General features: G+C 45.7%; 5 protein-coding genes across 5 annotated transcripts; 1 reads left to right on the forward strand and 4 right to left on the reverse strand.

Moving 5' to 3' along the window:
• Positions 1 to 598: 598 nt before the first annotated feature.
• On the forward strand, positions 599 to 1,508 carry METBIDRAFT_31491 (uncharacterized protein). Its single transcript, XM_018855862.1, has one exon. It carries the CDS (start codon positions 845 to 847, stop codon positions 1,298 to 1,300), a length of 456 nt encoding a protein of 151 aa, XP_018713116.1. The 5' UTR covers positions 599 to 844; the 3' UTR covers positions 1,301 to 1,508.
• Positions 1,505 to 2,421, reverse strand: METBIDRAFT_31492 (uncharacterized protein). Its single transcript, XM_018855863.1, has one exon. It carries the CDS (start codon positions 1,960 to 1,962, stop codon positions 1,645 to 1,647), a length of 318 nt encoding a protein of 105 aa, XP_018713117.1. The 5' UTR covers positions 1,963 to 2,421; the 3' UTR covers positions 1,505 to 1,644.
• A 1,154-nt stretch (positions 2,422 to 3,575) lies between these two features.
• Positions 3,576 to 5,467, reverse strand: ADE4 (amidophosphoribosyltransferase). The gene has a single exon (XM_018855864.1). The coding sequence runs from the start codon at positions 5,201 to 5,203 to the stop codon at positions 3,590 to 3,592; it is 1,614 nt and encodes a 537-aa protein (XP_018713118.1). The 5' UTR covers positions 5,204 to 5,467; the 3' UTR covers positions 3,576 to 3,589.
• A 2,622-nt stretch (positions 5,468 to 8,089) lies between these two features.
• Positions 8,090 to 9,721, reverse strand: DHH1 (DExD/H-box ATP-dependent RNA helicase; the record flags this gene model as incomplete). Its single annotated transcript, XM_018857269.1, has 2 exons — positions 8,090 to 8,296; positions 8,414 to 9,721. The coding sequence occupies 2 exons, from the start codon at positions 9,719 to 9,721 to the stop codon at positions 8,090 to 8,092; spliced, it is 1,515 nt and encodes a 504-aa protein (XP_018713119.1).
• A 556-nt stretch (positions 9,722 to 10,277) lies between these two features.
• Positions 10,278 to 11,080, reverse strand: METBIDRAFT_31497 (uncharacterized protein). Its single transcript, XM_018855865.1, has one exon. The coding sequence runs from the start codon at positions 10,989 to 10,991 to the stop codon at positions 10,737 to 10,739; it is 255 nt and encodes an 84-aa protein (XP_018713120.1). The 5' UTR covers positions 10,992 to 11,080; the 3' UTR covers positions 10,278 to 10,736.
• Positions 11,081 to 11,661: the final 581 nt, after the last annotated feature.

An 11,661-nucleotide genomic window follows, 5' to 3' on the forward strand; every position in this document is an offset into this window, starting at 1 on the left:
TATTTAAGTCTTGTAGATGTATTACATAATTTCGATTTCATACTTCTATATGCTTTGTTTCTGTTTAAACCTGATCTATTACAATGCATCAAATGGGATATGGAAGGCATGGTGGAGTTTTTGAACACCCTGTGATTTTGGGTTTAAAGCATGACCCTAATTTGACCTTTTGTTTGCGGTAGATGCAAGAAAGTTTAAATAACTGTTGTTTCTGAGCCTTCTACTTTCCATTGGTTATTCAGCTACAGAAATTCTACCACCTATGCTTTCTCTCATCTCTGCTCATGTTGCATTTTTCTGTTACTTATGTTGAGGAGCAAGACAGTTGTTTTACCGGCGATCAAAGATTAATATGCGCAGTCAGCAAATGACTCGCTTCAATATCTCGGCTAGTCTCTAATTTTGTTCGTTTAATAAATTAGGTTAATTTTCTTGATCAGCGCTACACAAAGCTTCCGTACAGTTATTTCACAATCATGAAAGCTGTATTGGGGTTGAATTAAGGGGCGAATCTTCTCTTATGTTTTCGCCTGTATACAGAAAAAAAGATGACGCAGAGAGAAGTCACTGAGACGTGGAACAATAGACCCTCAGTCCACCGCGTAAACACCAATTACGGTCATCAATACTTTGATTGACAGGTTTCCCTATTCATTTTTTGTGCCGGTGACACGTGCCTGATAGAAATAAAACCACAATGTTCCATCAATCCTTGAATGTCACTACAGGCTCATAATCAGACCATGTGGTATTTTTTTCGAAACATTAGCTATAAAAAGGAAGAAAAACTTCTTTAGTAGCTCAGATTATATCACATAAATAAATATCAAGCACTCTAAACAAAATGAAGCTTCTCGCCACATTGCCTCTTTTTTCTTTGGTCCTCGCTGCGCCAAGATTAATCCCAGATATTAAGCCCCTAGCCGGAATCTTATCGGTTAAAAACGCCAAAACCCCAGAACAACTTGGAAGTGGATTCATCTCCTATAATGGCAGTGTAAGTAAGAAAATTGAACCTCACATGTTTTTTGCAGAGAAAGGACACGTGTATATACAATTATTGGGCGAAGATGGTCAGAATGCAAATAGACTTTTCATGGGTCTCGACGCAGAAAAAAAGCTTGTGATGAAAGACTACGCGGAGACAAATGTTAAAATCATAGAGGATATTCACTGTAAGGATTTCTTCTTGAGTGCCAATAATGGTGGCATCTTTCAGGTCTGTGAAGACGGTCTGATCGGCCATAATAGTGGTTGCGAATCTACCGAGACAATTGAGATTCAATGGATCATTCAATGAGCTGTTTCAAAATGAGGATTATTGCTTGGCCTTTTTATGTATAGACCTACAGCTGTCCATATATAATTTAGTGTATGTTTAATACATCCACATTGGAATAACAAGTAAAAGGACCTTTGAACAAAATTCAAAAGATCTGTGAAAGCAAGCAGGGTCGTACAACTTGGAAACCCAATTGTTAAATGAAACAATGTATTTAATATATGGCTATATCTTGGAGCATATTGTATGCGACATAACGACAAACATATCGACCAAATTCCGAGAAGGAAATCTTAAAAACTGCCTTGAACTGATCAGATGATTAGCTCAAGAAGCACCAATGAGTGTCTTCGTACAACACCTCAATATCTCACCCGCAATTGGCGTTTTTCTACTGGAGCAACAAGGTCTTCCCTGACTATATTGGCACAGGCGAGTCTAGTCATGTTGGCGTAGTGCACAACGATCGAACGGTCTCCCACAAAGGCCCTGTTCCCGGGGTTTAGTGAAATAAACTGGTCGCTGTAGCTTTCACGAAGAGAGCTGCCATTTATGACCCCATGCTTCCCCGAGAGATCCCCGACTTCAAATTCGGCCAAAGATCCAGCATTTTGAATACCGCTGTATGGGTTGAAGTGTCCCAATGTTCCTTCACAATTGCCGTCTGCTGGAACAGGCATTTCGTGTACATGGTATGCGAAAGGCCCGCCAGAAGCAGGTAAATTGTTGATGTCTACGTCCACAAGGACAGTCCCGTTTATGCTTGAGAATTTGACTGAGCCAGCAATTGCATCGTTGAAGTTAGCGGCATAGACAACGTTGGTAGGCGAGTCATTTGTTTCAGGGGCAGCATCAGCGTTGATAAGACCGAGAACAGCCAAGGTGGCAAACAACGAAAGAGATACCATGGAGAATATGTGCTCAATGAAGTATGTGGAAATAATAGGGAGCGTTAGTCAGTAATTGTGAGAGAAAAAACACAGCCATATCCCAGCAGCCGACTGAAAATGAACCAAATATATATATATGAATTTGCCAGCTTGGCGACATGCCGTTAAACAGAAACGAAAGACATCAAACACCAAAAGTTTCTCTCAACAACGTACTTGTTGAGAAAGATGTGTTATGCACTTATTATTTGTGACAGGTTGTACTGACTGTGTTACCTTTTCGAATCATGTCGGATACCTCATTTTGATTTCCGCATATACTTTTTCCAGTCACACTAGTTTACGGGACCTAAAGGTTATAGTCTGAAGGTTTTTCTACCCATTACTTCCTAAATTCGAATTGCAGAACGAAGGACAAAGTGTGTGGGTTTAGAGATTCGAGAAAGCCGTGCTGCTTAAGCTTTGAAACATAATCATTAAATTTTCATTAGATGTATAGCTTCATTAGATGTATAGCTTCATTAGATGTATATCTTCATTAGATGTATAGCTTCATTAGAAATGGCTCGAATTGAATCAACCCATATCCTCGTCTGCGATGTATCTCATGCTTATCAAGGAACCTGAACACTCATAAATTTAGTGGCAGCGTCTAGCTCGAAAAATGATAGAAAGTTTCATGAAAGATCATCCTCAGCAGATCAAAAAGAATGTCGGCAGATCATAAAAATACGTGATGTTCAGTCATGCAATTTGAAGAGCTACAGGTATTCACGGCCTAACATACAAGACTTGGTGCGACATGCACCTATTGCCCCAAAAAGTTGGTGTTGATAGTTTGAAAACAGCCTTCCAATTTACCCCATTTGTGCAAAAAAAAAAAAATGAAATGGCAGTCTTGCTGAGTCGTTTCCGTTATTTTTCTAGGTGACAACTGTCATTGTGTTTAAAAGTATTGTTTGGGAGAAGCACCTCTCAACTGTTTTATGACATCCTATCATTTTACGCCTTTATGAACAGACTACTTTATCGTTTCATTCTAAAGCATCCAAAGTTTGAAAGCGGCATGTTCCCTCAATTACAACTTTAGCAGCTTATGAAGTGAGCTAGCAGCATACCATTAAATTTGTCACGGAGGCGTGACATTGTAGGTTTAAAATTGCGAACAGAAGGTATATTTTCCTAATTTTGCCTTGAAAAAGAGTCGTTTCAGTTGGGTATTGGATAATGTGCAAGTGATCTTCTGAGAGCTTCTGTTTGTTAGAGGTATTTTGCTTCAGTCAAGCATGTTTTGTTCGCTTGTTGATGAACCATGCCAGCAGAAATCGCCGTTTGCGCAGACGACCACAAAGCAGAGAGCCAAAGAGCTCATAATGAATGCATCAAATTGATCTATAAAAACGGTGTGCTATTAAGTCTATGGGGCGTAGTCGCCTGTATTGTAGATGGAAATGTCACTTTCAGCCTTGACATCGACCATGTCGGAAGCGTCGATACACGCATCAACGGCCATCCCCCGGTTGCTGAACTCCCTAATTCTCTGGTTCTGCGCCCTGATCTGTTCCAACTCCTGGAGGTAGTTGTCCTCGACACCGGTGACATATTTACCAGTGAAGACACCGACCTCGAAGGTCAGGGTTTTCTCGCTCGTGCAGCAATCGATCAAGTCCTGCAAGTCCTGGAAGAAGACCTCGTCGGCACCAATGGCGTTGGCAATCTCCTTCTCCGTACGGTTGTAGCCAACAAGAGCCTTTGTGTCGGCCAAATCAATGCCGTAGATGTGGTTGTATCTGATGGGAGGTGCACACGAGGCAATAAACACCTTCTTGGCACCTGCCTCGCGGGCCATAGCAACAATCTCCTTGGATGTGGTACCACGAACAATGGAGTCGTCGACAAGCAACACGTTGCGGCCCTTGAACTCCGACTCCATGGCGTTCAACTTCCGTCTCACGCTGGAGCGGCGCTCCTGCTGGTTTGGCATGATGAATGTACGGCCAATGTATCTGTTTTTGACGAAGCCCTCTCTGTAAGGCACATTCAAGGACACCGAGCACTGCAAGGCAGAGGTACGGGAGGTGTCAGGCACGGGGATCACAACGTCGATCTCGCCCAAGACGTCGTGGTTGGGGAAGCCGCGTCTGATCTTGGCTGCGAGGCGGTTGCCCATCTCGATACGCGAGCGGTACACGGAGACGCCATCCAAGACCGAGTCGGGACGCGCAAAGTATACGTACTCGAAGATGTCCGGCGCGAATGTCTTGGGCTCGACCACTTGCCTAAACTCCGGTTTCTGGGTGGCATCGCCGGCGGAGTCCTTGCGGATGATGACGGCCTCGCCCGGGCTCAAGTCGCGGAAGCTTTGGAAGCCGTGGGCCTTCAAGACCACGGACTCGGACGCGAGCATGTAGTCGCTCAGGCCGTCGTCGTTGACGCGCTCGCCAAACAACAAGGGCCGTACGCCGTTGGGGTCGCGGAAGCCGATCAAGCCGTAGCCCGCAATCATGGCCACCACCGCGTAGGCGCCACGCACCTGCTCCATGGTCTGCTCCAACGTGCTGAACACATCGCTGTTGTTGACACGCGACTTGTTGAACTTGTCCAACTCGCAGGCGAAGATGTTGAGCAAGAGCTCGGAGTCCGAGTCCGTGTTGATGTGGCGGTGCACGGCCTCGTCCAAGTAGCGGCGCAAGTCGGCCGAGTTGACCAAGTTTCCGTTGTGGCTCATGGCAATGCCGTAGGGCGAGTTGACGTAGAACGGCTGCGCCTCGCTGCCGGCGCTCAGCCCGGCGGTGGGGTAGCGCAAATGGGTGATGCCCATGTTGCCGACCAAGTTCAACATGCGCGCCTGGGTGAACACGTCACGTGCCATGCCGTTGCCCTTGCACTGGTAGAAACGGCCGCGGGCCCCGCATGTGACAATGCCGGCGGCGTCCTGGCCCCTGTGCTGCAAAAACATGGCGCCTTCAAAAAGCTCTGCCGCCACGTTTTTTTTCTGGTCAGCTAGCACGACTCCAAGGATTCCGCACATGGTGGTTTTGTGTTTTTCAGGGCGGTTCAGGGGGTTTTGTGTTGCGGGTGTCTGGCGATGCGCAGACTTGGGCGGGTAATCGATAGGAAGGCGGCTGGCTTGAAGGAGCGGTGCCGGGTTTCTTTTATTTTTTTGACGGCGTCAAAAGAAAAAGCGTGTTTGTTGAAAACGAAACGGGAAACTGGCCGTGCGGGCGGGTTTCGGGGTGTGTTTTGGTGAAGAGGAGGGTTCTTGAAGTGATGCCTTTTTTTTTTTCGTTGTACAATTTATCAGGTGAGGCTTCGCGGGTCCGAGTCAGCGGAAAATTGCACTGTATTATCGCGCTCGAGATCGGGCCGCCGTTTATCAGTGTGGGGCAAGGCCAGGCGCGTTCCTGTATGTATGGGCTTTGTTGAGGTGAGATGACAACTTGGTGCCGTGGATCTTGGTGCGGTGGGTGAAGATTGGGAGGGTGTGGGTGTGAGTGATGGCTGGTTTCAGTACTTGTTAGATTCAGTATCGATTTAAGTATTGACTTGGTTTGAGTACTGGCTAATTTCAGTACTGGTTGAATATAATATTGGCTTATTTCAGTACTGGTTGAATATAATATTGGCTTATTTCAGTACTGATTGAATGTAATATTGGCTAATCTCAATACTGGTTGAATGTAATATTGGCTAATCTTAATAATGGCTGAATATAATATTGGCTAATTTTAGTACTGGCTAATTTCAGTATTGATTAAATTCGGGATTGGCCAATTCCAGTATTGACTAACTTTGAGTATTGGTTTCTTTCAGTATTGATACAATTTGGCAGTATTGATTAATGCAGCATGCTACTATTCAGTATTGACTCATTGCAGTATGGATTGATTTTAGATTCTGGCTCTTTTCTGTATTGGCTTGGCTTGAGTATTGGCTATTTTCAGTATTGACTTAGTCTGAGTACTGGCCAATTTCAGTACTGGCTAAACTGAATATTGGCTAATTCCAGTATTGACTAATTTTGAGTATTGGCTAATTTCTATACTGCCTTAGTTTGAGTTTCCACTAACTTCAGTTTTGACTTATTACAGTATTGACTTACTTTGAGAATTAACTAGTTTCAGTATTGACTTATTTGGGTATTGACTGATCCGATACTGATTCAGTTCAGTATATCTTTGACATATTTTGAACACTGGATGATATCTGTATTGACTTTTTTTGACTTATGGCTGATTTAAGTATTGGCTAGTTTTTTATTTGCTATTTCCAGGGCTAGCTTCATATTCGTGAGTCTCAGGATTAGTCAAATGGCTTCTTCAGTTCTGGCTTCTGTAATTTCACTACTGCTCAAATCAGTGTTGTTCGGGGTCCCAGTATTAGTCCAAGGCTTCCCTGAACATTGGCTAACTCGGTCCTGATTTTATTATCGAAAATTTCCAACTCTGCATCCCACACTGGCTTTTTATTTTTGATGGTTTTTGGTGAAAAGAACTCTGATCTGTTGGATGGGCATTGATGCATACTGCTCTGGTGGAGGATTACTAGTGTCTGGAATTCTGCACCACAATATTCGAGGATGTGACTCGAAATCCTGATGGGTGTGATTCAGAGTGTGTTTGTTGCAGATTCAGAGAGTATAAGCACACGTTGTACATGGCCTTCTCAAATATGTACTTAGCCTTAAGATATGGCGTCTCATATTCTGTGCAACTACGTGCATAGAATTACATGACCTTATACTAGACGTGTTCTCGAAACTTTGATGTTGCCGCTGATTTCAGTCGCGTTTTGCATGCCACCTCTGTCTTCTCCAGAAGCTTTGGTTTTGCCTATTGCCTACTTTTGCTACATGGACCTTGAGAAAGATGCTGCACGGCCATAAATTTAGCGCTGATTTATTCACGTGCCATACACCACCCCCATGTTTCCCAATCTCCATATCACTTTCTGCTCGACAGCAAATAAAAGCACTGCCTTTTTTCCACCCAAAGTCAGGAAATATAGTCGAAGCAAAATATCTGCCTGAGGATACTTATTGCACGCGGGATTTATGGGTGCAAAGTCTGCCTGTACCCGCTTTTTTCACGAATGATTTTTTGGCAACTAACAAAATCAGTAAAGTTTGCCATAGCCCTCAAGACCGAATCTTCGAGTAGATAAAGGTGCATGGAACATTCTTCCCAGAAAAGGAAATTGAAGTAGATACCTTTGGGGTTAGTACCACAAAATCCAAGATATCAACTATCGTATCTATTGTTCTCAGATTCGACAAACCAGCAGGCGCTGATCCTGTATTTTTTGGATTCATATGACAATGTGAAACGCTTTATGACAATCTCAAGGACGTTCTTCGCCTCAGAATGACGGAACACGTGTGGTATGTCAAACTTACTGAAAGTCATCAAGAGTCACCGGATAGCGTGATCATAGTTTACTTCTGTGGCCTAGATTATGCTTGAATTCGAAGCTATATAACTAGAAAATTTAAAAAAAAAAATAAGAAGTAAATGCTAGTGCTTGCGCAGAGGGGTCCGTGATGAAGTCATTATTAACCAGATAATAATTGTCTGGCAGATGCGAAAGTCATTAATCGTAAAAGGAATGTAGGGTCTCAAAGAGGCCTTGTGCTTGATTATTGCTGCAGTATTTCGTTTGCTGATGAGATGTTTTGGTATCACCCTATGGCATCCAATCGCTTGACGGCAATCCTGTGCCTTTTCTTTCCTTCCGAATTCTCATCGCAAAAAACTCTGGCTTGCATTTTCTTCTTAGTGATTTGGTTTTTAAAGGGAATGTTTTTTTTGACTTTTGTTTCTTTTATTTTTTTTTCGCTTTTTTTATGGTTTTTTTTTTGTTATGTTTTTGTTCCTTATCCGGGAAGGTGTAACCAGAGCAAGGTTATAAACCAATGCAATTATTGTTGTTGTTGCACAGGAAATTGCCCGCCAAATTGTGGAGGATACCCATTATATTGCGGAGGAACCTGGTACTGGTTTGGATAGTTGAACTGGGGAGGGACTCCTTGTGGATATTGTGGATATTGAACTCCAAGTTGGCCTTGAGCTGGGATTTGACTGGGCTGGTGTTGCTGTGGTGGTGATTGAGACGCTGGTGGTTGGCTCTGGTATTGATAAGGGGCTTGTTGTTGGATAGCTTGCTGCTGGATGGCTTGCTGCTGGATGGCTTGCTGTTGAATGGCGTTTTGATGAAGTGCTTGTTGTTGGCCGTTTTGTTGCACCTGAGGTTGGCCTTGATATTCAAACCCGCCTCTTCTATCCTTGCCTCTTGGTAACTCCTCGAGCTTAAAAGGTCTGGGAATGGATTCTTCGTTTTCGTTCACGTACAATGATTTGTCAATAGTAGCAGGGATTGGCTTAATCTCAGTTCCCAACTCCTGTTCGATCTGGTACAATGAGTATCTATCATTCCAGCTCATCAAATTGATGGCCAAACCCAAGTGACCAAACCTACCAGAACGACCGATTCTGTGCAAATATGTCTCTGCCGATTTAGGGAAATCAAAGTTGATGACAACATTGACAGCTTGCACATCAATACCTCTGGTCAATAAATCGGAGCATACCAAGTTTCTGACTTTCCCTTGTCTGAACTCGTGGAACACCTTGTTTCTAGCCTGTTGAGGCATCTTCGCGTGCGAATAGTAGCAAGAGTAGCCAAGCTCTGTGATCTTCTTGGCCAACAACTCGACTCTGTTGGTGGAGTTGCAGAAAATAATGGACTGATTAATTTGCAACTTGGAGAATAAAGTGTTCAAACAATGTAACTTTTGCTTCTCCTCGACAAAAGCATAGAACTGCGAAATGCCTCTCAAGGTCAACTCATCCATCAAGTTGATCTCGTAAGGCTTCGTCAAGTGCTTATCCATGAAAGACTTGACTACGTAGGGGAATGTAGCGGAAAACAATAAGGACTGTCTCTTTTGAGGAAAAAATGATAGGATTTGCTCGATGACGCTCTTGAACTCTCTGGACAACATTTTGTCCGCTTCGTCCATGACAAACAAGGGGCATTCCGAAAAGTCGGCCACTGATCTGGCGGCCAAATCCAAGACTCTGCCTGGAGTGCCCACTAAGATGTGGACAGGCTCGTTCAATCTCATAATATCGTCTTTCAAGTTGGTTCCACCGGTGGTGACCATACAGTTGATACCCAAGTGTTTACCCAAGGTTCTGACGACCTGGGAGGTCTGCAAAGCCAACTCTCTGGTGGGCACCAAAATTAATACCTGGGTCTTGTTGAGTTTCGATTTGACCAGTTGCAAGGCAGGGATCACAAAAGAGGCCGTTTTCCCCGTTCCGTTCTTGGCCCTGGCCAAGATATCTCTTCCTGCGAGCGCCATGGGGATGGACTCCTCCTGAATCGGGGAAGGCTTTTCAAAGCCAGCCTCGAAGATGCCCATCAACAACTCTCTCTTCAAATTGAGGTCTTCAAAACTCTTTCCCTTTGTGTTGAGCACATCCTCGGTCTGTACTCGTGTATCCTTTTCTGGGATGTTCAACGAATCCTTCCAGTTTTGGTCCGTCATTGTGTGTTTATGTGAAGTATGTAGGGTCAGTGCTGTCGTGAGATAGTCTCGGTGACTATGGAGATACGTGGGCAGATTGGTGGACTCTGGTGACTTCTATATCGAAAAGTCACAACGCTGTTTTTCAGTCTTGTTTCGGGCCGGTATCAAGGTTTGTGGAATACCGCGGGACGAGAAGAAAAGGGAAAGCCGGTTGGAATTACTCTGTAGCTTTGGAGGATATTTCGTCTTTGAAGGAAGATGTATAGCTTGGGGTAGATTATTAGCGGATAAGAGGCGTGGGTTTAATAAGGGAGTTGGCAGGCGGTGAGGTGGGCGGCCACAACAATTCGATGTTTTGGTGCGCGCACGCCCGCGCGATTGGCGCGTTACCCGGTCCGGCGGCCACGTGAGCGAGTGTCACGGGGCAGCAAGGCCAGGCGTCGGCCCGAGCCCGAAAAACAAGCTGCGTATTCCTTTGGCGCTGTCGGGGAATGGCAGCACGCCGTTTCTTTCACGTGACTGGCGCGGCGCGGGCCTGTGGGGGCAAAATTACGAAAGTGTGGAATACTGCTGGGAAGTGATGGGGGCATCCGCGAGACTCAAAAGTGCGGCCCGATCGTAGTGTCTTTTCCGGCCCTTCTTTCGTTTAATATTCTTTCTTCCAATATTCTTTCGTTAAATATTCTCTCTTTTAATATTCTCTCTTTTAATATTCTTTCTTTTAATATTCTTTCTTTTAATATTCCCTTCTTATCCTTTCTTTCTTCCAGCCTTTTTTTCTGTAGGTTTCCGATTATACCCAGCCTTTCTCTCTTCTTCTCTCTTCTGGCCCTTCTCTCTCCTGCCCTTCTCTCTCCTGCCCTTCTCTTTTCTGCCCTTTCTCCTGGCCTTTCTCCCGGCCTTTCTCCTGGCCTTTCTCGCTTCTGGCCCTTCTATCCAGCCCGTCGGTCTGTCTCGGTCTTACTCCCCCAGGCCGTGGTGTTTTTCCGGCGTGACTGACCAGTGTGGTTTTTGGCACCCATGCCCCAGCATTTCACGGCTGGGTGTCGCCGTCGCTTTTGGTCATGAAGCGGGCGGTGCGCGGGTCCACTTGCGCGCGGGCCAATTTGTCGCCCATTTGCGCCATGATCTCCAGCTCGCTGGTGCGGAGCGTCAAGCCCTGGCGCCGGACCTCATCCATGGGCAAGTTGAATGGGTAGGCGCACGCCTCGTTCGGGCAGCTGAGAATCGCCTGGGACGGCGAGAGAAGGTGTTTCCGCAACTCAGAGGCACACAAGGGGCAGTTCATGGTGGGGGGCCAGGTGCTTTTCTGGCGAGTCGGGGGATGTGAGAGGCTGGGGTTGCGGGGCCGGGTCTGGGGTTGCACGGCAAGTAGGGCGGTCGCTTGGGGCGGCGAGTTCAGTGGACGCGCGAAGGGCAGGTGGCCCGATGAGCAGGCGCCGATTCGGCGAGGCCCTGGCGGCCCGCGAAAGTCTCGGGCCGGGGGGCCGCACTGGACGGGGCCGCACTGGATGGGGCCGCACTGGACGGGGCCGCGACTGCATCCACGGGGCTGCCCACCCATCTAGCACGGGCAGTGGCTTCGGGCAGTCTGGCTTCGGGCAGTCTGGCTTTGGGCAGTGGCTTTGGGCAGTGGCTTTGGTCTCTGGCAGTTTTTCTGGTTTGCGTTTTTTTTTTTTTGGCATGGCTGGTCTTGCTGGCGTGTCTTGTTTCGGTTTCCTTTCTGTTTTTTGTTTTTTTTGTTTTGTCTTCGTTTTGTTTTTTGTGTTGTTCCGTTTAGTTTTTTGTTTTGTTTGCTTGTCTTTTTTGTTTGCTTGTCTGTTTTTGTTTGCCTGCCTGTCTGGTGGCTTGCCTGTCTGGTGGCTTGTCTGTCTGGCCCCTGCCCTTTATTTAGCTCCATAGATAATAAAGGGCTTATAAGATAATTAGATACAGTTTTACATATTGATATTTCATAA

Source organism: Metschnikowia bicuspidata (genome assembly GCF_001664035.1).
Source record: "Metschnikowia bicuspidata var. bicuspidata NRRL YB-4993 chromosome Unknown METBIscaffold_2, whole genome shotgun sequence".
NCBI classification, from domain to species: domain Eukaryota; kingdom Fungi; phylum Ascomycota; class Pichiomycetes; order Serinales; family Metschnikowiaceae; genus Metschnikowia; species Metschnikowia bicuspidata.

Coding starts and splice junctions, on each gene's coding strand:
- METBIDRAFT_31491 (XM_018855862.1), top strand. CDS start 845: ATGAAGCTTCTCGCCACATTGCCTCTTTTTTCTTTGGTCCTCGCTGCG.
- METBIDRAFT_31492 (XM_018855863.1), bottom strand. CDS start 1,962: ATGCCTGTTCCAGCAGACGGCAATTGTGAAGGAACATTGGGACACTTC.
- ADE4 (XM_018855864.1), bottom strand. CDS start 5,203: ATGTGCGGAATCCTTGGAGTCGTGCTAGCTGACCAGAAAAAAAACGTG.
- METBIDRAFT_31497 (XM_018855865.1), bottom strand. CDS start 10,991: ATGAACTGCCCCTTGTGTGCCTCTGAGTTGCGGAAACACCTTCTCTCG.